Source organism: Falco naumanni, chromosome 4 (genome assembly GCF_017639655.2).
Source record: "Falco naumanni isolate bFalNau1 chromosome 4, bFalNau1.pat, whole genome shotgun sequence".
NCBI lineage: Eukaryota > Metazoa > Chordata > Aves > Falconiformes > Falconidae > Falco > Falco naumanni.
This window is the reverse complement of record NC_054057.1, coordinates 18,812,891-18,840,420: the sequence shown is the minus strand read 5'-3', so window position 1 is coordinate 18,840,420 and position 27,530 is coordinate 18,812,891. Positions and strand designations below refer to the sequence as shown.

The 27,530-nt window shown below is 43.2% G+C and overlaps 1 protein-coding gene across 5 annotated transcripts in view; it reads right to left on the bottom strand.

Moving 5' to 3' along the window:
* Window positions 1–5,738: 5,738 nt before the first annotated feature.
* Window positions 5,739–27,530, bottom strand: part of ELMO1 (engulfment and cell motility 1) — a 310,364-nt gene continuing 288,572 nt past the window's right edge. For all 5 annotated transcript variants that reach the window (XM_040591563.1, XM_040591561.1, XM_040591564.1 and 2 more), the window contains 4 exons: window positions 20,850–20,957; window positions 17,177–17,259; window positions 11,578–11,655; window positions 5,739–7,062 (listed from right to left, as the gene is read on the bottom strand). In XM_040591563.1, coding sequence (XP_040447497.1) covers window positions 6,862–7,062; window positions 11,578–11,655; window positions 17,177–17,259; window positions 20,850–20,957 — 470 coding nt within the window. In that variant the 3' untranslated portion in view covers window positions 5,739–6,861. The remainder of the gene's footprint in view (window positions 7,063–11,577; window positions 11,656–17,176; window positions 17,260–20,849; window positions 20,958–27,530) is intronic.

Sequence of the window (27,530 nt, the reverse complement as noted above, 5' to 3'; positions counted from 1 at the left end):
AAGCCAGCTTGGCCACGTTGCACTTTGACTATTTGGAATAGACGAAATAGTGGATAGGTGCAAGGTATCACTGCAGCTACCTTAGGCCAGGGACAGAAAGGGGGAACCCAGGGCTTTGAAAAACGTCAGAGGCTGACAGAGGGTATCATGAGTCAGGCAATATGTGCAGAGCGACCGGCGCGGGTGAAAAACAGACAAAATAATCCTACTGGCGCTCTTTAAATGTCATACTCCTGGCAGAAAAACCTTTCGCATGTTTTCCTGCTTGCATCTCCAGGCTTTTCAAATGCACCAGGCTTCTGCTGCTTGGGGGGAAAAGGGGGAGCTGTGCTCTGGGAAAACCCTGTGGATGAGCCACTTTCCTCCGGGAAATATGTAAGCAGTCAGTAGCTGTGCACAACACGCTGCGCCCGCATCCTCGGTGTCCCCATTTTAAGCTTTTATGGAAAACTTGGGTTTTTTTGAAGCTTGGCAGGTTTCTACGTTACTTTTCACGACTTCTTCAAAAACTACCCTGAGACCACAAACTCCCTGCTAATTGGCAGGGAATGAAGTCCCTCGGGCTCAGCCTCCCACGTGTGTGCAGCCTGCCGGTGGGACGGCAAAGATCTCCGGGGCGTCTTTGCCCCTTGGGGTGGTGAGTGGGAAGGGGATATTAAATCTGAGGCATTTCAAGAGAAACTGAGAGGACACAGGCACACCTCATGAAAAAAAATGCTGCCTCTTACTAAACAGAAGACAACCACCCTCCCTCCCCCTCACGACAACCCAGAGGAATCCCAAAACATAATCAGTTTAGGCTGAACACCGTGTTGCCAACAAGATTAAAATTAGACTCATGAGGTTTCATCAAGGGAGAGTTTAACCGTGGTGCTCAATCAGGCTGCAAAATCCTCTAATGACAATTGAAATAAAGTCATTCAAGACACATCCTTAAGTGTCACAGGAAAGCAAGCCTGCCCTTGGTTGCATCCTTTGGCAAAATTACAGTAGGTGTCTCTTTTCTCTCCCACCTTCTACAGGTACTGCTGTCCTGTGGCCATACCCTCCCTAGGCTGAAATACAGGGCCAGCATCCCACCTGGAACAGGCGGCACTGGGCTCCTCAGCTTTGTGACTGTCCCAAAGAGGCAAACAGGATGACAAAGGGTTTGGGTGAGTGCCCCAACATGAGGAGACTTGTTTGGCTCTTCCAAGACAGTATAAACTCACATCATCTACTATTCTCCACATAGCACCTCCAGTGAGGTGGCTACAGTAAAGCTGAGAAATTCTCTATTGAAAAAAGCACATCGATTCAGAAAATTCTACTTTCAATAGCACCCTCTCCACTTGGACAAGGATGGCTAATGAAACGTTTCTTTTGCCCTATGTGTGTCTCTGCAAGCTAAGCATCACCAGACCAGCTCTGCTTTTCAGAGACCTTCAAGGCCTCGCAGCTGGAAGTGAAAATAAAATACAAATACGTTACTAAGTGACTTTGAAACTGTCTCCAGTTCTTTTTAACCTTGCCCCCATGAGGCTGCTGCAGGATGGCACTCCCTGAATCAGCACTTTGACATCACCTTGCTATAAAAATTCATGGCTCTTCCAACATACATTTTATACCTGGTCCTGCCCTGACAAACTTGTGCTTTTGACAGCCATACTCCTCTCAAGTTCCAACCTGGATTCACACAGAAAAGGTTCCCAGTTCAATCCTTTTACCTCTGTGTAAAGTCCCAAAGATGCGTGAAGCAGCTGGAGTGATGCTGAATAATCAGGCCGGCATTGTATTCTGCCTCCTGAAGTAACCAGCAATACCCAATCCAATTATATATCAGACAGAAAAGTCATTACTTGCATCGCCTCCCAGAATGCAGCAAAAACTCAGTGCCAGGTAAAATTGCCTTTCTGCTCACCTTTCTGATCCAGCTATGTCCACAAGCACCCACCTAAATTTAGGTGCCTGCTTATCAAACTGAAATCAAGCCTCTTTTGCTGCCTGGGTAAGTGCTTTGTTAATCAGAGAAGTTGTGTAAGACATGTCGATGTTTAATATTCAAATATAATTACAGTTTAGGGAGGGAGCGAGCACTGCGTGAGTCTCATCCTGATTTAGCAAGCTCTGGGGAAAGCAATGACAGCTCAGCCAGTGGTAAGTGACAAAAACTCTGTCCGATGAATGTCTTTCAGAGTTTGCAGAGATTTTATAACAGCAGCACGCAGAGGTTCTGGAACGGTGTCTGAAGGGAAATCCTTTTCACTTCCAGCTCCTTGACGCTGCTGTAAGGCGAAGGGCGTTTTTCTTATGTCAGATGCTTAGTATTCCAGGCTTGCTTCTGACAGCTAAGATATCCCCAGGTCAGTGAGGACTGGATTTAAGAGCTAGATTTATTTTTTTTTTTTAACCTCTCAGGAAGAAAGAAACAAGAAAGGAGTAAAATCTCACATTCACCTTATTATGCTCCTTAGATGAATGACTTTCACATGACAGTGAAGCTAATGGCATTTACTTGTCAGTGCAGCAGCAGCAATAAAAGAGAGAAAGGGGGGGGGGGGGATATGGCAGTACGAGAGTGTCCTCCTACTCCCAACACCTTCCATTGCTGGTTATCGCTCAGAATTAACAACTTGCGCCACTGTAAGAGCTGGACGCATCACAGCCACCTCTGCCCACTGCAGTCCAATGCAATGACAACCACACAGCAGACTGGCGATCGGGGGCGTTTTATGCCCATACCCCTCTCTCTGTCCTCCCCTGCAAGGAGAGGGGGTTAATTTCTCCGCCCTTTCATCCCTCCCTCTTCTCAGAGCTGTTCAGTGGCTGGAGCCTGTGCGATTGCAGCTGGTGGGCTACAGGGCTGCTGTGGGCATGCAGGGCTCCCTCGCAGCCCAGCCATCTGCCAGAGAAGACAGTGATTTGTTCTGGGCAGTGGATCCCACCAGATTACCAAACAAGCCTTCACGTTTCCATCCACATGTGACATGTCTGCATTACCAGGGACAACTGATGGGAAAGAAACATCAGCAAACAAGCACCCTGGGCAAGGAAAATGCAATCCTGGGTAGGGCATGAAGACACGAGAGGATTTTGCAAATGAAGTGATCAGGATCTTGCACAGTCATTTTGCAACCCAAGAGAGAGTGATCACCTACTTGCCTCTTTGCAAGGGAACGTTCTTCCTCCCTGCAGGTTGTAAGGTTTAGCAGAAGAGTTCTCCATACTGAAAAAGGAATTGCTTCTGAAAAGCAGTAATGAAAGCCCAGAAAGCACAAACTTTTTCTCCAACATATAGCTTGCTTTTGTGCAGGATTACTTAGCATTGCTGCTTTTCTCCTTGTCCTTACAAGCAGGACAAGCAGCTGACTTAAGAAGACACATACCTTCCTTGATTCAAGTTTTCTGTCAAAAGAATATATTCACTTTCAAAAGCAAAGTCATTTCAAAAACAGGAGCTAAAATTGGACCTTTTTTTTTTTTTTTTTTTTTGTTCTCTCTCCCCTTTATGGCTTTTACAAGCAATTACCCACTTAATGTTTTGAAATTATACAAGAAACTTCAATAGCAATTTTTTTCCTGCTGCAACTCCTTGATTGTGAAGCCTTAAAAGCTTTTCCGGAACACACAACAGCATGAGCAAATGAATTTGCCATTTTCATTCTCTTTTTTTTAAATGAATGGGAAGCAGCGGGATACTTGTTCATCATTAAACATTTTTTTTCTAGTTTCATAATGGTGAAGTGAGCCCGTATGACAGTTCTAGAAACTGAAGGCAGGATTCTCGTTTGCACCACGTCCCTTCGCGTTGCTGTGGGAGCGCTTTTAAAATAGCTGCACGGGCTATTGTGCCAACGCATCTCTCGAGCCTCTTCTTTCTTATGGCAGGGTGGGACACGTGGGGGGAGACAAATTTAGCATGCCTGCTCACGTGACCATCCCACACGATGCACAACCCATCCAAAGAGCTGGGCCACGCGAGGAGCTGGGGCTCCTGTAAGGCAGGGCTGCAGGCAGCCCCGAGCTAGAGCCAGGCAGCAGCGCCACGGCATCCTCCAGCCCCAGCCCCCCGCCCAGGCTGCTGCCACCCTGAGGAGCCCCAGGGCAGGGGACCAGCTGCTGGGCTGTGTCACCTGCTGGCACGAGGCCTGAGGGATGTCTAAGGAGAGAGGCAGCTGCCAGCGATTCACGCTCCAAACCCCCTCGCTGCCCCAGTGGTGTCGGTGTGCCTCGTTGTACTGTGGGTGGGCAGGAGGTCTTGGTAAAAACCGGGCTGGGCTGCCAGCACTTCTCCCACCTCCTCCCCTGGGCTCTCGGTGTGCAACTTGGGGCACTCACCTCAGTGGGGGAGGCGAGGCTAACCCTTCCCTCCTGCGCAAGTTGTCCCGCGGAGGAGGGGGTTTGTTTGCTGCTTTCTGATCGCCACAGATGCCTACCTGCACTGGATTGCCACTGAGCTGGCAGCGTTTGGCTCTTATCACTTAGGGCTAAAAGGTGTTTCTTTTGGCAACGAGCAACACCCACCTGAAGCACCAGCTCTGCAGTCTGTAAATAAAAAGCAAAGGTTATGCACAGCCAAGCCATCCAGCTGGGTCAGGGAGATTAATCAAACAACTTAGATTGATCTGCTCAGTCTCATCTTCACGCCGACATGAAGCAGCATTAAAAGAAACTTGTTCCTACTTCTACCCCCCACCCCTCGGACCCCTCAAAAATTCTCTGTGGCAGGCAGTGCCTCCAAGGCTCTGGAGAATAAAACGTCTCAAACTCCCACATCCCACGTTGCACATCCCTGTTCTCACTCAGACTGAATCTTCCCTCAGGCCACAGGCCACTGTAACTTCCTACTCCAGCGTTTAACTCAAGAGGCTTTTTCCCCCCCCTTATTTTACCATCCATTACCACCTACACCAACTCACGCTTATCTGTCAGAGCAAGGCATTCCTGAAATACTGCAAACACAGCTTCAGGAAGGCACTGCCCTCAGGACCCTCATGCTTGAATCCATACATTCTCCTCATCCTTCTTCTGGCTGCACCTGCAGGACATCATTTCTCTTCTCACCTGGTGTGAGGTCCGTCAGGATGTTTGCCCCATTGCTGGCTGGCCGGAGCAAAGGTCACCTCAGCTGAGATCTTCTGCATCTGTCTAAACTGAACCACCCTCCAGGCTTCTCACTAGCACAAGGTCCGATAAAACCCCTTCACAGTCTTTGTCAGCCGATCTGAGTAGGAGAGGAACTGGGACAAACCAACATCTGTCTTCAGCATGTGCACAGTGGGAGGGAGGGAAAGGGCTGGTGGGTTCCTGTAGATCTAGACCCAGCACTTTTGGAGGAAGAGATATTGAACTTGGTGAAATACCTAGAAGAATATGAGGAGGGAGGGAATCGATCTTGCAAAGCCCAAATTTCCCCGGTACCCACCTGCTGCAGCCAAAAACATTCTCAATGGAGGAAACAAACACAGGAAGACATTTACTCCAACAAACACCGTAAAGGCAGCGGCCTTAAACTGACCATGAGCACATCAGCAGGCTGTGACCCCAGATTTCACAAAGGGTCCTTCTCACAGGATAGCTCACATACCCACGGTAATGGAGACCGCTGGATATATCTTACCCTGGTCACCACAAACAAACAAACAAGCAGACAAGAAAAGTTCCACCTTTCCCTCTCCTCTTCCTACCAAACACTTCAGAATTGCTAGGAACCATAAAGAATAAAAGACAACTTCAGAAGAAAAACAAAGTTCCAAGAATCATCACAACTCAGATTTTTATTCAACAGTGAAGTTGAAGGGAAATATTTTTTCCCTTCAGGGCAAATGTTCCAAATGGAAATTAAGTAAAAATATTGTCCCCCAAAAGTACTCACAATGAAATTAGTTTTCATTAAATATATTTGTTTGGCAAAATAAAATAAAAATCAGAACCCGTACAAAAAAAAAATCCCTTGCAAATTTCTAACACTGTAGCAATGACAACGTAAACCTGGATGCTTGGCAGTTGTAATTAATTTGTGGAAATTACTGTTGAACTTTGGACCAAAAAAATAAAAATCACTTCAAATAGCAACAAGCCAATTTTAGAGGCAACTGAGGTTTAGGGAACACTATAGGGATGGGACACACTAGTGGCTTCATACACAGTTTGTGCAAGTGATCTGCCAGTGTGGGGCTATTTAAAAGCTGGGAGGAAAAGAAGTTAAAAGCTGTTGCAGCATTGCAGCGTATGGTACAGCAAAAACCTGCAGACTTTCCATTCTGGGAGCCGATCAGTTGGGTGAAGGCTGGTGGCAAGAGTCGAGGTGACAGTGGAAAGAATAATGACAGTGACGAATGGTGCAAGCACTGGGAAGCAGTTAACGATTTTCATCATTGCATTGGATTCAGTTGTGAGCAGACTCTTGGGAGTGTCTGGGAAAATCTTCTGCTTACAGTAGCTGCTTCTGCTCCCTACCTCCCTCCTCCTTCCAGTTAAAGCCTCTGCCATGCCAAGTGGGTTTCACAGGCACGCAGTTTGATAACAATGTCCTTTAGTTAAGAATGTTTCTTCCAGTATTAAAAATGTAAAAAAAGTCCTTGGGAGGGTGCTTCTTAGTGGCAAGTCTTTGCCTTAAGCGAGGCCGATGGCCTGCAATTACAAGTTAATTAAAGCAATGTGGATTTGGATGAGCAATGGGGAAGATGGGAATGGGGAAGGAAGGGATGCAGGGAAGAGAGAGGAATGCAAGTGTTTCTACACCCCTCCCCAAAGCCAAAATCCAAGGTGCACGAGTGGGTTTCTTTTTTTCCTTACACTCTTCTTTTTTTTTTTTTTTTTTTTTTAAATCTCTCTCCAGTTATAATATTTCCAGTTTTGAATCAAGTTTCAGTGGCAACCTCAGTTACAGTCATAAACAAAGTCATAGTTGCTGGGCTCCTTTGGGATTGGTGGGGGAGCATCTGGGATCTGTATGTTTTCCAAGTCAAGGAGGCGTAGCTTTATCTCCATGCTGAGCAGCGTGTCTAAGTCATTCCGTGTCAGATCACTCAACATATCCTTCCCAAGGAGGGCGTTCAGCCCATCGGTCCATACACAATACTGCACAGGGAAAAGATAAAAACTATTATTAATAGACATTCCATACACAAAATGCTTGTCTGGCTTGGTCCTCTACAGTTATTGCTCCCACAGCAACTTACAAAGAGACCTAAAATGAGGTTGATTCATTTTATTAGCTCGTATCATGAAGGCGGCATGTTCCACTGAGCTGCTCAGAAAATGGAACAATGCCCTAAATATGGGAAGAAATGACAGTATTTAGTTGCTATCTCCTTCAAACTTTCTGCTGAATACTCCTCAATAGTTATGGGAGAAAGAACAATACCTAATTTAGGACAAGGAACCTCTGAAGAGACCTCCTTGTCCACCTCTCCTTCTCTTTCCCCAGTACTTACAGAAAAAGCCTGATTATCTTACACCAAGCTTTTAATTCCAAGACAGCTACGTTAGGTGAACTGAATCCCACCCCATATCTTTCTCGATTCTTTGTGTAAGAAATTCTGTACCGACCATCTAGTTTTATCATGGTTTGCTTTCCTATAGATTAAGTGGTATCAATTGACCTACACAAAGATAGGCTCCCACGTATCTATGCCTACTTTACCACTATTTTACACAAAATAACATATTGTGAAAACTGCAGAATCAGCCAATGCTGTGTCCTTCACAAAAATTAAATTCCAAGCTAGCCTGGTGTAATTCTAAATGCTGCAAATGCTGAACTGGCCTCTAAAACCTCTTCCTTACTGTTAGCTTTTTCCTAATAGGAGATCCCATCTTTCCCAACAGCTGACAGCTTGTGATTAACAGGGGCTGAAAAACCATTTTAAATCAGCAACAAACCCAACGGAGACTGGTAAGCTAGAGTCAACTTCTATCAAATAAGTCCCTTTCATTTATTACTACAAGCCATTTATTCAACTATGAACAGAAGTACTCAAATGCTATCATCCAAAAATAAAGATTTCAATCATGAACTTGTGTCCTAGTTTGCAGGAGAAAATTAAATCAGCCGTAACTGCATTTTTATCTTACAAATACTTCTGCTAGATTTCATGCCAGAAAATGGATGTTAAATTTAGCTGACCATTTGCTACATGACACCGCCAAGTTTAAAGATAGCCATGGCTGACTTCATCCCACAGCAGAAATGAGGATTATTTTAAAGAAGAGAGAGAAACCCCCATCTTGGGGTACGTGTCTTCACCCAGAAAAAGGGTGTATTTTTAAAATAGGACTGTTAACACACTTCAACGTCCAAAGTGAAATCCGACCCATTTAAGTCAGTAACAAAACAGTGGCAGAGCTAGGACTTCACCCAGGGTGTCGGTAAGCCAAGCAGCACCTTTAATACGAGGTCAGCTATACAGAAGAAACTTTAGGGTTTAGGCTGCCTTGCTAACGAGTACTAACTAAACAACTTAGCCTGCCTATTCCACGCTGCCAAAGCGTGTCACTGAAGACTCTTAAAGCATGTAATCTTTTGTGAAGTGTACACAGAACATCAGGAGAAGAAAGAAACTTTCCTAGAAATGTAATTATTTTTGAACAGATTAGAATTTTTTTTACGATCGGCTTGAAATCTTTCTTTGGGAGAGTTTTCCCAGAAATCACTATGAGGAAAGGAAGAGAAAGGCAAAAAGGCTTTGCTCAGGTTACAGAAGTGCAGAGCATCCATTCAACAGATGCAGCCCCTGACGTAAATCGTCCATCACCTGCTCAGTGAGTACGGCCAGCGCTTTCTCTGGGGAGGAATCCCAGCGAGCCAGAAAGCAGAACTGCAGTTCTGTTCTCTTCCAGATATAACTCATTCAGGGCCCACAGAAGCCAAATTCTGGCCACAATTCAGATGAGTGCAATGGCCTGGAAAAGGGGCTTCCTCTCTAATCTCTATATTGGCAAGTGCATCTAATTAAACTCCTGTACATTTCGAGCAGAGAGAAATCCTAATGAGATGGTGGAAAAACAGAGGCATTCATTCAGAAGTTTTTTTCTTTTTAATATGCAAAACAGACTAAGAGCCACTGAAAAATTAATTTACCACCGATTCATTTTCATAAAACTCCAATGAAACCTAATTATAGCCTCCCTCATCTGTTTCTTTGTCAAAAATCAAGGATAAGATTAATCCACCTTTTTGCTATGTAGTTGAAACCAGCTATTAGTATTTAAATGCAAAACAAATACGATGGAGTGATCTCACAGTGCTGAATCCTCTGGCTAGCAGTAAGCTTCAACAGATGGCTAAGGGTATTGCCAAACTTAAGTACACAAGAATGAGGTCCAAATCTCAATGATATCGGTTCAGTAATGAGATTTTATTAAAGAAATACCTTGGGAGTCAAATCAGTAGAACCAGACAACCAGAAAGGCTGTGGAGGCTTCATCCATCTGAATGCAGCCCCGAGCAACCTGGTCTGAGCTCATCGCTGACCTGCTTTGAGCAGGAGGTCAGACTCCAAGGTCCCTTAAAACCTGAGCTATCCTATGATCTTCGTTCAATTTTTGGTTTTAGGACACACTCAATTCTCACATTCCAACCTCATTCTACAATCACGAGGACGGTAGAAGTACTTAAAAAAAAAAAACAACCCACCCTGTAAGTCTGACCTGAAATTGTCACGTCCTAACATCACTCCTGGCGCTTCACAAAAAGCTTTCCAAATCCTGAGATGTCACCCACCAAATCTCCCAAGCTGACAATGCCGCTAACCTAGCGCTTCTACCAACAGGCAGCCCAGTTACTTTGATGAAGAGTCACGGGCTTTGTAACATGCTACTGCCTCTCCTTCTGGCGCTTCCTCTGCACACTTGTACTTTTTCCCTTAATCAGAACTCACTCTTCTGCAGGCCATGGAAAAGTACAGGGGGAGTGAGATGCCCTTTTAAAAACGTTCATTTGGGAACTGTCAAGTAGCAGCAGAGACTCTTGCCTCCGGTCGTTTTTTTTAACATACTAATTTTGTTTCAAAGAAGCTGCACAAGATCAAAAAGAGAAATAAAGATAATAGGTGTGTTAACAATCACGAGCAATTGGGTTAAAGCATCTCACAACCCTACTGCCCGTCTGTGGGGTGCAGTAGCAGCTTTTGAACATTTAGAGCATTAAAATACGCTTGTAGCTGCTACAGGATACATTTGAGATACCAGTGGCTGAAAAATTCGTTGATTTTCATGACCATCTGCTCTTATGAGTTGAAAGAGTCTAGAATTCAGTTTCTGGAGAATTTATACGAGAAAGCATCTAACATATGTTCAGTTCAGAGGATGAAGACAATCATGCTTTCCTTAGAGCTCCAGCTCTAACAGCACGTTATGCCTGGGATCCTATTGCTGCTTTCTCTTAGATGAAAACTGACCAGCAAATATTTCTCTGGAGTAAACATACCTGAAAGTGACACTCAAATATTAATCCACAGGAAAACCCTAATGAGCATAACCTTATTTCCTCTCCTTAAAATTAACATCTATTTGAAAATTTTACTCCAGATTTGCAAATGTTGAAGCTGCATAACTAAATACACTTCACTTGTAAAGAAATTTCATGCACTCTTCTGTGTTCCATCATATTAATGCAGTGTCCTGAATGGAGATCAAATACGATACCACAAAACAAGTGTGCAAATGGAACACTAACTCTTGTTACTTTAGAAATGAGAAGGAAAAATGTTTTTTTTTAGCCCCCTAAATATAGTGAATTCTGCTGGAACTTAACTTGGAAGTTCTTTGAGAGAAACACATCCAATGCTTCTACGTAATTAGGTAAATTAGTTCCATCACCTTCCAAAAGCCAATGATGTCCATTTCCTTGTGTTTTCAAGTAAGAGAAGGGAGCAGGAAAGGGGCTGTCATTCTGCCTTGCTATTGGTATTTACATCGTCTTTATGTAAGTGAGACCTGTTGCAAAACACTCCCCTGTGGAGACGCAACAGGGAGGACCTTCTACGATCGCCTGTCATGAATGGTCTTCAGCAATGTGAAACTAAGAATAAGGGGATATGCCATTCTGGAGAACACAAGTCTGTGGCTGAAACTGAGACCCAGCGATGGCGGCAGCGAGCTGAGGACAGCAGTGATTCTTTAAGAGCTTGGCTGTACAAATCATCAGCGTTGAACTAAAGTTCACTAAAATGGACACACAGCAAAATCCTCCAGAGCCTAGAGTAGAGCAGACCAACAGAAATCTTTGTTACACCAGGAAATGGTAACATCTGTGGAACTCCAAGGTCTGCCCAAGTTCTCTTTCTCTTACTTATGGCTCATATTTTAGTAGGGCTTAGAAATACTGATCTTTAATTCGGAGCCCATCTGCTCGATGACATACGAATAAAAAACATGTTCCTTTTGTGGCTCAGGATATGCAAGAAAATTGCAAAAGGTCTTGCTCCCATACTAATCCCTCTGCTTCTAGCTTGCTGTGAGACATGACACAGACTTAGATGGACCTGTACTCTGTGCCAAGATGACCATTCTCACGTTCTTACAAAGCTCTCTGCTGCCATAGAGCAACTCAGAGGGCTTCAAAGAAGTTTCTGTACTCCAAACCTGACTTACCTCATGCTTGTCCGGAGCAATGAAATTCAACTGGCCACTTGAGTCATACAGTATAGAGAAAGCAAGCTCCAGCACCTCCTGGATCAATAGAAAGAAACACGTATTAATGCTGCATGAGAGAGGCATTCATACATTCAGGTCCGTCTTTCTTTCCTACTGTTTATTCCCCAAAACAAGTGGAAGAACAGGTTATGGTACTCTCCTGCCTAGCCAAAGCTGCAGCAGAACCAGATCACTGCAACAGACTGGCACAGCAAGAACCCCACCACAGATGCTTCAGTCAAACTCACCCCCCTCAGTGCTGCCTGTGGCTCACACCGTCATGGATTACTTTAGCATTTGAGTTTGAAATTTGAGCTAGGCAACGGTGAGGACTGAAATCAATATAATACCTAACAGTGCACTTGCAACAAACTTTTCATGAAGACCCACTATTCTTCCAATTTGTAGAGATTAAACTTGCAAAGTTCTGCAAGGTTTGTTTCCCTGTGTCAAAAATCTTGCCAGGACAGTTAATCTCCTGGCATATACTCATGCTCTCTCACTGCTAGAAGTCTATTGAATTATTCATTCTCAAGAGATTTCTGTCATTTTGTTTCTACCTGAACCAGAATCAGCAGCCTCAGTCAAACTGAACTATCTGGGTTAGTTAAACACCTAAATGAATCTTGGGGAAGGAAAGAACCCTAAGAACCCTCATCTTTTTTCTCCTCAGCATTGAAGCTGGAATTTCAAAGGTGCCCAAGTGAATTCATCAAGCGCTGACCTTCCCTAAAGGTCACCTGGACCTGGGTTCTAGAGGCTTGGACAAAATAATGAACTTCCACTGGCCAGCAGTGAGCATGCAAAGATGTTGTGTTATGGTTACTGCACGCATCGCTACAAGTACCCTTACAAGGATTTCACAACCTGTAAGCTAGCTGATACGGAAAAAAAGGAAAATATATTATAACTGCAGAAAAAAAGACCTGGCTACAAAGGAGAGTGCTGACTCCTAACTGTGATCTGTATCATATGTCCTGACCTTTTTGCCTCTTGGCTTCCTGAGCCCCATAACACCGATTGCCTTTGCTGCTAACTCTCGGCTGACAACAGTCCTTACACTGCCAGCAGTGACAGGAGCACGGCTTCTTAAATTTCCTACACTAAGTTTTAAAACAGAAGAATTGACTGCTGAGACTGCAGCACAGACATCGCTCTAGCTGTCTACCCCTGACTACCTGGTCTGAAACAGACATAGGTCTTTGGATTTCAGTAAGGGTTATTTAATTTTTGAACCTGTGTGATTAAGAACAGAGTCTGAATCATAAAACTTGCAATCCTTAGGGATTATCTTGGATGATCAGAGATCAGGCTTCTCATGGGAACTGCCCTTAATCTCCTTGAATTTAGTTATCGGGTCCAACTTGCTGTATTGCCAGGCCACAGGAGACAAGTCTGTGTTAAATCCCCACGGAACCTGCAGATAATAGTAGCGCTGGTGCACTCAGCAAACCAATGGCTCATGGCTCACAGAGCCTTTTTGTGTTTTAGGCATGTCTCTCAGCCACAACTTATTAAGAGTGATGTCCCTCGTTACAGAAACAAATTTACCTCTGCCCACACAAACCTAGCATTATCTTCGTACAGAGTGTTATAAATTACTGACAGAACATGCCAAGTCATGCAACTGAGGTGGCGAAAATAAAACCTATCACTGAAAAAACTGCTTGTATTGCTCTACTATGATGTTCCTGAATTTCATGAAGGTCAACAACAACCTGATAGGCCTGTCCCCTGTATAACTGTCCTTTGAGAAATTCCAAGGGACTGCATTTTTTTGTTCACCTCAAAGAGAGGAGAGAAAAACCCTGCCTGAAAGAGGAATATTGCAGGGAGCCATGGGTTTGGTCATTCCTGGTCAGGCCAAGAACGAGAAAGGGCTACACTTAGGGCACCAAGCTTCCCTTTATGGGGGAAAATGGGAGTTTAGCAGCCCTGGCTCCAGTTCAGTTTCTTTGCTGGCTGCTCTGGAGACTAAAGGCTTCAGAACTGCAGCTTCCAGGTGCCAGCATCTCTGTCACCTTATGCACAGCAAACTGTCAAGGAAAATGGAAGCGTAAGGAGCTGGAGTTGCCAACTGGCAGGCCCTCCACACTGATGGTGGTCTCCATGGTCGAGCTGGCTGACTTGTCAGGCACCCCCACCCGGTTTTGTTACTTTCCCATCAATGCCAGGTGATTCTAAGGAACTGGCAATTCCTAAAGGAAAACTGGTCACTGTCTATCAGCCATCTGTAGTCTTCTCCTCCCTTGTCTGTCCTCAACCTTTCTCAAAGGCATTTTCCACTCCTGCCTTTTCCACCAGTTTATCTTTCCTTTCTGTTTTTTTTCCCCCTCTCCCATTCCTCCAAACTTGCTCCTTCCTTTCGTTTGCTTTCCTCCTCCCCCACCTGAACCTGCTAAACTCACTCCCTTGACACTCCTAATGCTTTCCACCCTTGCATATGTTGGACCTCCACCCTTCCCTAGATGCTTGTCAAAATGGTAACAGTATTGGGAACCATGTCATACCTCTCTTTTGTGCTTCACTGAAAAAAGAGAAAAAAAGATTCTGCCCCTGCTGGCTGGACACTTCCCACTCCTTGGTTACAACTCTGCAGGGAAAGCTTGTAGGAGGTGTGTGGGGAAGCTTGATCTCCCACACCCAGAGCTTCTCTCTCGTCCAGCCTCCACTGGCCCCTCGCATGGACCAGAGACAAGCAAATTGTGATGAACAGGCATTTTAGGTGCCTACAGCCGAGTGATCTCACGCAGTTACAATGACCTTACTACTCTCTGCCTACTCTGTCACCAACAGCCTCAAAACACCTGTGTCTTTGCTGAAGGCTGAGACCACAGCCATGTTAAGTTTGCTTGCCAGAGCCAGAAGATTCCCCCCCTCTCCCGATAACTATCTCTGTCTGCAGCAACAGAGAATTTGTTCAACCAACAGGAAGTCAAAAGGAGAAGAGAAGCTGCATTCAGTAGGGAAGTGAGCAGAACCATTTCTGCTGACTTAAAAGGCACCAAGCCTGAAGCCTGACACATAAGCAAATAATGGGCGATAGGAGAACACTTAGAAATACATGGCAATTTTTTTTTTCCAAATTCTTCTTTCCTACTTTGTTTTGAAGGCTGCAAAATCTAATATATTTCATTTCTTTGAAATTTATTAACATTACTCAAGAGTCAGAAATGAGGAATTTAAAATTAAACCTAATTTAAAACCACAAGCGAGATGAACAACAATGGATTCAAGTCTGGTCCTATCAAGTCATTCCAGCTTCATAGGCATGCAAATTCCAATTCAGTTTAACTCTTATTTATTTCTAAATGGTCCCGCTGGAAGAATAATGGCCATGTGCCGGCAAATGAAGAGACGCTGAAGCCTTTATTATGGACCTTCTGCCAATTCCAGCTATGTTCATAGCAGTGGCATTCTGCCATTCAATTTTCTTTTCTGCCAATGAATAAACATCAAGGTGGTCATTATATACATACAAAGAAACACAAGATGAAAAGGCCTCTTAAAAAAATATCACCAATTGTGAAATTTCAAGAAGTGAAGGAGTTCATACACCACACTCAGCCCAGTTGCATTCTGTGTCTGACTTTTTTTCTTTTTCCTTTTTAATTTTAATTTCATTGTCCACATTAATTTGATACTCTGTAAACAATGATATGTTATTCCTATGATGTCAGTTAAGTAATTGCAATATTGTGCATGACAGTTTGATTGGGTTGACAACTAATTTCACAAATTCTGTGATTCCCAGGGGAAGAAACAAGAAATCGAGGAAGGAAAAAAACCCCAATAATCAAAAACCCCACACCAGAAACAGTAAAAACTTCAAAATTAATATTGCCGGGGTCACAAAGGAAATGCTCCAGCCACAGATGCAGTCATGCTACCCTATCAGCTCCTGAACTTCACATTCTCAGCCACAAGTTTTATGCCAGTCCAAAGCAATTTTACCTGAGGAAATGGGACGACGCTGACAGCCGAGGACAAACTGATCTACAGCATCGCTATTTAGCATTAAATACTATCTAGACATTACTGCTCCATAAAGATGACACATTTCCATCACTGCCACCCACTGCTTTCCGTCTTCCTATCTTTCCTTTTTGTGCGGACATATGAGTGTTAAGACAAGGATGTACTAAAAATACTTTATATGCATCATATAAATGCCCCAGCCAAATGCTGTTGATGTTCAGCTGTAACACAAGGTAGGAGTTGTATGCAATCTATTGTGTGCATGTGTGTGTTAGTGCCCTGATTCAGAAAATCAACAAGGAAAAATACTCCTGGGATTTTTTTTTGCTTTGTTTGGCTTGACTTTTTCATTTCCAACCATGTAAAGCCAATGTGGAAAGGAGATGACTGTATCCCGACAGACTTAAAGCAACTCATGTACACGAGAGACAAATGCAAGCAATATGCATCTGCAAGAGGTGCTCTGTGTATTTGCACATAGTTAAGGAAAGAAAAGTTGCAGCTATGAAGATGCAACAGCTGTGTGATGTAGCTTTGTCAGTGCTTTTTCATTTTCTATGGTCCCCATCAGAAGTGTTTTTTCCAGTATTTATTTGAACGCTAATTTCTAAAGTGTTGAAGCAGGAACTCTTAACCTCACTATTTTGCCCATCAGAATCTCTGGTTGGGTCCAAAATTTCTCAGTTTCATGTAACTGAAAATTGTGATATGGTTCCCAGACCTCAGGGTGTGTGGTTCCAGGTCTGACTGAACATCACAAGAGTCTCACTCTTTCTTGTATGGCCAGACAACACAACGTGATAGAGGACTTATGAACATACCTCATACGACATGGTATGAAGACCATCACCGCTAAAGATGCCAGACTTAGCTAGTAACTTGATTTCTTCTTGCCGTGGTGGCAATTCTGACTAACAAAAATTCTGCAAGATTCTGCCACTGTACAGTTCGAGTCCTGCTATCAGTTTACAGTTCTTGATCTGAAACTCTGAAAGGTAGCATAAATCTAATTTAAGCTGCCCATTGTCTCCTACACATTTTTTCCCCAAATGCACTGCTGAATGCATCCTTATACACCTCATTAATTGCCCAGCATTTACCTTACATCCTTTTGTTGGCAGTTGTTTTTCTACCTGACTGGACCTGAAGCTGGACATTAACTGCAGTTTATAGCACATACCAGTGTTCGCTGAACGTGAGCTCGTCAGAGAATACAGCTGGAACAAACTAGTTGTTTATCAGAGACTATATAAGAACAGGTACCAACAGTCATTGCTAGCCCGCTCTGCAGCAGCAGACAAAACTGCTTTGCTTTAGAGGTAAAAGACATCACTACTAAAGGCCATCCTAATGTGCGCTGGGCATGTCACAATGCACATCTGCCATGAAGTCTGAGTAAAGGAGGGCAGCCTGTCCCAATAATTCAACTCAACTGGTCTGAGGTGAAAGCAAAGTGCGTGTGCATACACAGAAAGGTGGCAGGCTGGAATGAAAAATATCTGTATTACTTCAGGGAAGGTCGAATTGACAAGCTTTGTATTCTGCACGATGTGTGTTCATAACAATTTGAGAACCATACCTTGTTTTGTTTAAGAGCTCCTTTCTCCTTCATGTGAGGGCAGTCTTTCCCAGTCACAACAGCTTTTATATCTGCCACTGGCACTGCATTCAAAAGAAACAAACGCAAAACCCAGAACATTAGTTATAACCAAGGTGTGCAAAAGCTACAGAGTCTAAAAAGTGGCCAGAGTGATGTGTTAAAATTACCACCTCCTTTGCCATTTCCAGCCTGTTGCAAGAAAGAAAACTGGAAGAGAACAACTAAAATGGGAATCTGAGTCTTGACAAAATTTCAGGCATCTGTATAAAAATCTGAGTATGCTTTTTCTTGCCTATTGAGACTTGGGTAAGCATGTTTCATACAGACGTGTGTACCTATGTCTGGACAGCTTTTATGCATACTTATGTATCTAGAAAATGTATACTGTTTTCTGCCTTACTAATGTAATAAGCCTGCCCTGTGCCGCTCTTTGCTAGGCATCCAGGTGAAGACTCTGCTGAAGAGAGGATGCTGGGCAAGTTGGACCATACCTCACTTGATGCTGTTGTCCTTCTGTTAATACCTGTACGAATTTTTCAAATAGTTTTTATTTCACTCTCATCAGCATTACAGTTGCTTTCTGATTATTAACAGGAGTAAGGACTACTGAGGCTTACAATGACCCATTCTAATTGCTTTAAAATATGAAATGATCAGAAATCACTGGGGAAAAAAAAAGGTAAGAAAATATATTGGAAACTGCTGCCACTCAGACTGACAGAGTGAGGTCACTAAAACATAAAGATAAATTTCTCTGAGTTTCAAGTAGAAGTCAATTTTTCAACAGTAATTACACTATGGAGAATCTCTATGCTCCACAAGACGATATGGTCAGTGACAGTTTCTACAATCTATAAATGATCCGTTATCCCTGTGGCTGTGGAAAAGCATCATATATACAGAACAGCATAATAATATGAAAATCTGTTACTGCCCAGTTCTTTACAACCTCTAATAGAAATACTGGAGAGGAGAAATGCATTTCCTCTTCTACTGGGTACAGCAACACTGTATTTTATTACAGATTACCTCAGCGCTATGGTCAAATAGATACTATGGGATATAATAGACACTTTAAAATGGACTTTCTTGGCATGAAAAATGAAAGCAACAGAAGTTATTTGGCCCTTTGCTACTCAGCCTCTCCTGCCTTTAATCTCAGCACTTCGTGCTGTGGCCCTACTGACTTTTTGTGTCTCTGACACTACCCTACTTTTTGGTCAAGAAGAGATGTTGTTTTTGAGAGGCAAGAGCAAGTAGGACAAACTGGGAAGTAAAGGAGATATCTGACTGCAATGATGGTAAAAGGTCTTCTTACAAAGACAGAGTTCCTGCCATGCACTGAAGGTGCCCAGAAAAAGAGTTTCTCTGTTTGCATACAGTAGGTTCTTCTCAAATTAGATCTCTCAACCAAGGCAGCTTTTCTCCAGGTTTCATACATTTGATCTGTGATCAGGAATACAGTTACCGTGGGAGATCACAGACCGATGTGACACCCTGCTCTTTATTTATCTGGAACTTGGCTTATTCCTTGCTTTGGAAAAACAGAAACAAAGACTTCAGATGGTATCAGAAGCTGACTACAAGATGCTGGGGGGTGTGAGCACAGATGCGATATGCTGACAACAGATAAAGCCCTGAGAAAGGGGGCAGCTGCTTTCTGTCCCAGCTGGAGTCTGCACAGCTTGTTAACTCTGCCAGCCTGAAGAGAGGGGTGACATTCACAGAAGCGAAAAGGTTAAAAAGCCCCATGTTTATTTCTGGAGATAGATACTAGCTATTCAAGCTTGGCACAGAGTACACAAAATGCCCCGTGCTGCTTTTCTTGGTCCTTCTTACCCTTCTAAACCACCTATTTGCCTTCATCTGTTGACCTGCTCCCATATGCTGAAAATCTGGTCATCACGTTCAGACCTTAATAGTTCAGAATTCTATGAAAGTCTATCCAAAGAGCACCAGAACATTTCTGGAACATGTTCTGTAAAATTCCCAAGCTAGTTTGGCCTGACATGTTTCAAACAATAGTGCCACCTGATAATCTTGTGTCTTGCAATATTCTCAATTAATTAATTAAACTCTAATGTGGATGGCACTGTGGTAACATCTCCTAACTTTCATAGCCTGGAAGCCTGAGATAGTGATGAAATAACCATGTCTTTCCCAATCTGCATCAGTATCTGTTCTGCCAGCAGGCATGCACAGGGAACATGTGGGTCTGGTCCAGCGGTTTATAAAGTAGGAGCCTTCTGTCCCCATGGGATACTGACCTTCCTGACCTTAAGAGCCTAAGGAAAATGCAAATGCAAGATGAAGCAGTCAGGGTCGGGGGGTTGAGCATGGAAGCGTGCCCAAAGCAAACAAATCTGGGAACTGCTGGTCTCCTGACTGTGCCTGCAGTTCTAGAGTGACCTTCATTCTTCTTCTGTCATTCTGATGCTACTGTAACATTCAAGGGCTATTTCTCTAAGCTTTGTCCAGAAAAACAGCTTCCCCCAGTGCCAATGCAGCAATGTGAGCCCCTGTCCTACATTCTGCCAAGACTGCGGTAAGAGCATGAAACATCCTTGAGGCAATCTGTAAGGCAATGAAAACAAGGGAATGTGACTGCAAACTGCCAGGGCTTCAGCATCAGACAGGCTGCGTCTGGGAGCACTTTGAAATTGTAAAAGGTGCTGCCTGGGGACAGGTTGAGGGAGCAGAAAACAGAAACAATTCTTTGTCTTACTAATACATAAAAAAGTTTAAATCACTGATTTTCTCTTTTCTCAATTTTCAGGCTAGTAAAATTTCCAGCTTCTGAAAAATTAGTCTTTCTGCTATTCCATGAAAGAAGTGGAGCTATGAACTGAAATACTTGTACAAGCATGTCTAATCTGATAATGCCAAGAATGGCATTTATTACTAATGGAGATTCAGAAAAGAACAAAAAGAAATTATTCCTTATTCAGTGCTTGATTTCTTGAAGTCACTTTCAGGTGACAGAACTACACTGGTCATTATTGTCATTATGATAAAAAAACCCCCAAACTTTCCCAGGATTGCAAGTTAAACCTCTACAACTCATGCTGAAGAACAAAGGAGAAATTATCACAAGAGTCTTATTTTTCTGAAGGGCTCCAAAATTACTTTTATCCATTAAAAAAATCCTGATAAATCCCCCGGCAGGAGTTGTCACAGAGGCACGTCCTCTCCCAGCTGGGTACACAGTAACGGTGACATCCTCTCAATACTGTTCATAGCAATGTGTCATCTCTAAGTCCACTCCCTACAGCCTTCTCCTCCAGTCACTAGACTGCCACAGAAGAAACATCTGTCTCCACGGACAGGAGGTTCTTCTGAATGTGCCTAAGTATTTTTATTTGACATCTGCAATTAGATGAGCAACAAAAATAAACTGTGTTCCTCCCCATGAAAGGCATGACATTTCCAAGCTGAATGAAATTATCAACTCATTGGAAAGCTGAGCTCAGTCCTCACACACTTGCCAAAACCAGGAGAGCAGTGTTTGAATGCAGGAGGAAAAATGTCCTCTGCTCCCTATCTCCATAAACAGAGTTGTTAACGTCCCATGTTAAGACAAATCTACTAAAAGTTCTGAAAAGGAACTAGCATAGAAGAAGAAAAAATAGCGCAATCTTTGTGCATGACTTACATTTATCTTGCAAGGAATCATGGGGGACTTCTCCCTGGGGACTTTCTTCCAAGTCTCCGTAGTGCAAGACCTTGTGATTAGGTGAAAGTCGACAATACCAGAATTTGTCTGTTAAAAATAAACGCATTAAACAAGGTCACTAACATGTCTTCACCAGCATTATCAATAGCACAGGAGAAAGCTTACTCGAACAAGGCACTATAGGGAAGGACTCTCTTTTTTTCTCTCAGGAGGAGGAATGTGTGGGGTGCATGGAAAGTAGGGCAGAGACTTTGCTCAGTAATTTTACTTGATTAAATGAAACTGGCATTAATCTACTATTTTTTTTTATTGACTTCATCACTGGCTCCAAAAATAAATACTAGCAAGAAACAATTGACTTAGTTTTACACAGTATTTTATACCCTCACGGGCAGAAGACTGGCAAAGTAACCACTGCTTTCAGTGGATAACTTTGATGTACCCATAAAAGCTTCATTTTTAGCACGCACTGTGTGAAAATTAAGCCCCGCCAGCTGTCTTGTGTGGGACACCTAAAACCTGATATATTTGAAATATCCCATACTTTAAAAAATCATGAGTCATGCCTTTTTATAGACATGGGAGAACACCTCCATATTTATGGAGGGACTGGACATAACAAACAAGCAAAGATTTTAAAGCCAGACATTGACTCCCTTGTCCTGCAGATAACTCAGTGCTTTGAATGGTCACACCCCATGCAACCACACTCCACTTTGCGTTTTAGTCCTTCCTAGGAGATGTATACTTACATCTCCTGCCAACTGCACCTCTGCAGCATATAATGCCCCTTAATATTTGATAAAATCTGCTCCTGTGAAGAACATCACCTTTGCAGAGCCGGGCCACCACGGTGCCTAGCGTGCAAGGGCGGTGCTTGCCAATTCCCTTTCTGAAATGGCAAGAGCAAAGTTACCCGGCCTTGTCAAAGAACATTCTATTTAATAAATAGATTACATAATGTTAAGCTGTCAAAAATACAATCTTGTTACATTCAAGCTATAAATCTCCATAAGCTCAGAGCAGGGCTAGATGTTAAAATGCAATTTGGGGTGGGGGCAGAGGGCTTCTCGGGCTCTGTGCTGCTCCTGTTGCTGGCAGTGCTGATGCTAGTTGCTGTGACAAGCAGCACTAGAGGGGACAACCTAGGGGAAACGTTTGCATTGACACAGCCCCATGGTGCTACAGTTGCCAGGAGCGAATGGAGCCACAGTTTGGATAAAATGTTGAAGGAGCTGTAGAGCCACAAGAGCCAGCATACGTGAGCTCATTTGGGGTGTTAGCAAAGGAAGGACTTCTTGGCTCTGTTAGCAAAATACTGGCTTCACAGACCCAACTTCTTTCTAAAGGACACTCTCCGGTCCCTTGGCCAGCCATTTAAAATACAATGCAATAAAACACAGAGAAAGGCAACTCAACTTTGAACGGCAAAAGTGGGCTTCTGCATGCCATTTTAAATTTCTTTGTCACGGTGGGTAAAAGTATTTGGGGAAAAACCCCTACACACTTCAAACCACTTTCTGATTGTGCACACCCTTCTAGAGCACGGTTTCAGCAGACATCACAAATGGCTGGCAAAGGCTCAAAACGGCAACGGGAGAGGTTCTGGTTACCTGCTCCCCAAGCATGCACAGTACAGAATGATTTATGGTAACGCACCTGAGATTATGGTTTTGTGACGCATATGAGAAGAGCTGCTGAAATACAAGCATCCTTGGACTGTAAGCAGTACATACAGCGTTGCACGATATGGGGTAAAGAGTAAAACCCCACTTGCAAAGCTTTCACAGGGATTTGAAACTAGAGCAAGCAGGAGCTGGCATTCAGTAGACTCTCACCTGCAGAGCTCACACACAAAATCAACTCACTGCACAGTTCGTGTGGCTCAGAAGGATATGTGTGAAAGTTTTCTAGATCCGTCTAGATCTAGAGACCTTTTACAGAAACTCTTATCAGAACCGTATCAAAACCCAATGCTTAAAAAATATACCCCATTGAACCTGACGGTAGACCATCATGCCCCTAGCCTACCTAAAGAAAAGCCTCTAGGAACTGTAGCAGGAGGCTTTCATGCCCGGCTTTAGCTACAACCTCATTGTTTATCAGGCTGTACAAAGGAATATATCTTTCCAATTCTAAGATTAATACAATATTTTTTTCCTGATAAAAGCCAACATGGCCTCACTACCTTCTCAGTGACCTGGCCAGGAAGATGGTGTAACTGAAAAACACAAAAATCCCATGAATTCCTTTCAGTTTAGCACAAATGGCACTGGCGTCATTAGCAAGGGTTTGAAAAAGTTTGGCTCTTTAACGTCCTACAGATGACAGTGTTCTGGGAACCTTGGCCCTGTTTCAACGCCCTGCTCCAATAATAGAGAGGAAAATCCCCTCAGTGAAAATGTCTTCATTTTTAGGAAGGGGTGATTTTATGGGAAGAAACCCTAGCTCTGAAGGCTTGTGGAGCCTTTTACAGTAATTCCCCATAACCCACGGTTAATTAAAAACTAATAGCCACAGACTGTAGCTTGAAGCATGTCTGGCGTGATTCTCCTGTGGGCTCACTAATAACTGCCATTGTGCCACAGCCTTGCCGTCAAGGGGAGAAACCCTTAAATGAAACCTACAAATGGAACTAATGAGGTTCCTTCAGCCGCAGCCGCTAAATGACTGCACCAGCCAGGCTGCGGAGGGCGATCAGCACATTAGTGATGGGAAGTAAGCCCTGCTTCTACAAGCACATCAGCCTTGCCATCTGGGGTGGGTTTTTTCAGCTGTACATATTGTTATGAATAGTTTATCAGACAATAACCCACTTCTATGAGATCTCAGTCTCTTGGAGGGGAACAGTTTTAAAGAAGATGCATGTTATTTTACTGTAGTGCAGGTACTGAACACAACTTCACTGGAAAAGTAGTATATAAATAATCCTGCAGTCAAAGTAAAAATTATATTGAATTGCTTCCACTGACAAAAAGGGTGCAGAAATCCTAATTACAGAACAGCACATGGGAAGTGGCCAACATTCTTTCAGGTCTAAATTGATAAACAAAAAACCCCAAACCCTAAACAAAACAAAGAGCAGCAGCAGCAGCTCTTTTCTACCATGACTAGAAAGTGGTGTTTCTAAAACAAAGAAAAACTACTACTCAACCCTCCAGAGCTCTTAAACCCAAGGCTGCAGAGCTGAAGTGCCACAAGAGGCTTTGAAGACAGGACCAGCATTTCTCAACAGACCCTGTACTCCACAGCTGGCAGATCCGTGTGTATGCGCACAGCTGGAGTGGGGCAACCGTCTGTTCAGGAAGGAGTGGAGTTTGTTTTGGTTTTAGGCCAGTCTTACGAATTTGCCCTATAGCCTAAGCCCCTTCTGTGAGCCACAACTCTTATTCTGTACCCAGTGTTATTCCACCTGCCTCTGTAAAACTCCCCAGAGCAAGCAACTGTAGGGAGGGCAGTCGCTAACCAGAGTCTTTAGAGATGATGGGGGCCTGTGAGTTCATTGCAATTTTCGGACACTACATCATTTGCTCTTTCCTGTGAGTCTTTATTTCTTTTAGCTCACTGACCACCGATGCAATCAAATTAAAGTGCTAGAGATTCTTCTTTGGGAAACAGAATTAATCATTCCGGTTTTTTTAACTTGAAAAGGTTACAAAGAAATTGTTCTGATTTTCAGGTAACTGCTAGAGCAGCCAGTGGGTTAAATATACTGCAGCACATTGTTAAAGATTACAGATGAGGGTAAAAAAAAATATAAATTGGCTACAATTTGGCTAGAAGAGTAATACTAAAAACTGACTGAATAGTAGAGCACAGAACATTTTGCTGATGGGCTACAGAGTGCTTGGCCATTCACATCGTGCATTAATGGCCACTGACTCATATGCCCTTCACAATGCTATCCCAGGTAAAGAAGTGCTGTGGTTAGTACAGAAGTACTCTATAGTTAGAATCTGGGGAGAGAACAGCTCAGATATACATGGACAAAAGTCTGAGAGTACACATTTTAGCCCAATATATGTTCTCGATTACTAAATAAGCTTTTTGTTCAAAGAAAATCTTCCTCAGATTTAGCAGCAAGAACACACTTACGGATGTACCAGTGAAAACATACGTGTTTGTGTAGATTTTAGATATATGTACACGGTCCCACTCTTTTTCTTTCCTTGTGATGCCTTTCTCTAATACAACTGTAGTGACACATTTTCACTCTAACTGGTATTAACTGTTTAGCTGAAAGCCAGCGAGCCCTGCAAGTGACTGGCAAATAAGCGACCTGTGGCAACGCTGGAGGCATATTTGGTTAATCAGTTCTTCTCAGCAAGTCATGCACTCACAGAATATTATTTTTTACGGGACTACAGAGGGTGGGATGGAGTAGCAGTAGCAAAGAGGCTTGGCAGAAAAAAGACAAAGTGTGTGTTCTTGTTCAGAACCGTGAATTACTTATCTTAGTAGCAAGAGATAGAAAACCTGTCTTCACTTGATTTTTTGTTTTAATTTAAGCCTTCTCTTTCCAGGTTACTTCCATGCTGTCTTGTGTTTTTAATTTAATGGTGTGTATCACCAGGCTTTCCTTCCCTTCCAAAAATTGCTGTGCAATTTCTTTGGCTGAAAAACCACTTCAAAAACATGCAATTTCTCTATAATCTTTATAAAGCTAAAAGGGGAATTTATTTCTAAGAGTGTACCCAGCAACATAACTACAAAAGTACTGGATGACAGCATCAGAAGTATCTATTATTCTCAATAAAATGCCTTTATCTCCTACTTAGCTCTACTGGAAATAATAACTCTGGGGCTGTAAAATGCTTTGCAGGCTTTCGCTTTAGTCTTCTCCCCTTTCTTTTAGGAATTAGGGGTGGAGAAAGCTGAAGAGGTCTATCTTTCAGCTGATGTCCACAATCAAGGAACAAAGTGGGGATTTGCAAAGCTTCATGATCTGCTGGCGAACAATGACCAGAAGGGCAGGCTAGATTTTACTGCTTCATTTCCAACCGATTAAGAATACTTAATAAAACAGGAGTAGTTAGTACTGCAGTTCTCCTATGCAACCTTGCAAGGGAAAGGCCATGTATTCCTTGGAAGTGCTAAGGATCCTGCTGGGACAACAACGGTATTTCTGAATTTCATCTACAGAGAGATCCTGCCGATACGATAATCCTGTGCTGAAACACAAAAGGCAGAGATCTGAGCCCAGATACCTCACAGCTTAATCTGCAGCATCTCCCCAGCGAATCATCTGTTGGATTGGAGGCTTTCCAGTGCCAAGTATATATGAAAGTGCTTCACCTCTCCTCAAAAGGCCGTAAGAGGCTGTAAACTCCCTGCTCATTTTTTTGTAAGTCAATTTTTTCAACTTACTGTGACTAACCATGTGTGTCCTACCACATGTTCAAACAACAGTCTTAACAGAAGTTTGCTCTGGAGTCTTTATCATGGGGTAATGCATACTAATTGTTTTTTAAATTGGCAATTTAATGCTTTCAGCTTCTCCTGTGTAGGGCAGGTACAGGTTCCTCTTGCACAATCCGAATATTTGTGATATTTGTTCCAGAATTGTCTCAGGGGAAAAAGATCATAGGAAAGGTAAAAGAAGCAGTATACATACTGAAGTATAACACCTACCTGATCTTTTACAAGTTGGTTGCCACATAACAAGCAGATCGTGATGCACCACAGCACCCCCCATTTCTCTTTCAGCTCCTAATCGACCTGGACGGACCACGACCCTTTGCAATGCTCCACGGCAAGTGAATTCAGTTGGAGCAGCAGGCAGGTGGCAGGGCTCCTGAACCCCCCCGTAGCACAGGGCACGTACACAGAGGTGGGGTGGGGGACAGCAGATGGGAAGGTGCGATAAGGCTAACAGAAGACACACTCGGGAATCTGGGACTTGTACTATTTTTATCAGGACATTCAGAGGAATCATCTGAAAGGCTGACTATCCCGATGTTTAGTATCGCTAAGCTCAGCCTCTGGCCTCCGTTCGCTTTACTTCATCTTCTAGTTCTTGACATCAGGACAGCCCCGGTTTTACAGCTTGCCCTGTTTGGGGTACCGGAGACCCTGAAGGACAAAGGCTGATTTCGAGAGAGCTGCTTCTGCTTTGTGCCAGCTGCCACTATTTGCTAGTTAGACTGTGCCAGGCACTGTACATACCTAAAAAAGGACCCCAGCTGAACGGCTTATATATCAAATATGCTTGTGTTTACAACCCATACTTTGGTTCCTCATTAGATCACACTGTTAGATTGTACTTAATTTAGTCCTGGTGGCCTTACGGATCATTATCTTCGGTAATGGTTGTGTCTTCTCCTTCCTTCCCAGGGGAAAAATCTACAGTTCTGTTTAAGGGAATAGAGGGAGTCTAACATAAGCCACACACAACTCTTAAGGGCATGTGGAAACATGCCATTCTATATGGGCTTGTATCTGACAAAACCCAATGTATTTCAGAGAAAATCAAGTCCTTTGAGGCATGGCCACATGTTTTATTTGTTTCCAAAGAACTGTGAACTTTTTTGGCCCTGTATAAATGTGACATCAAAGCAATTAATCTGGTGGCCTACACAATTCACTCCATGGCATGATACATAGCAACCTGCTCAACTCTGGACCAGAAGATTATGCTGATTTTTTTTTTTCTAAACATAT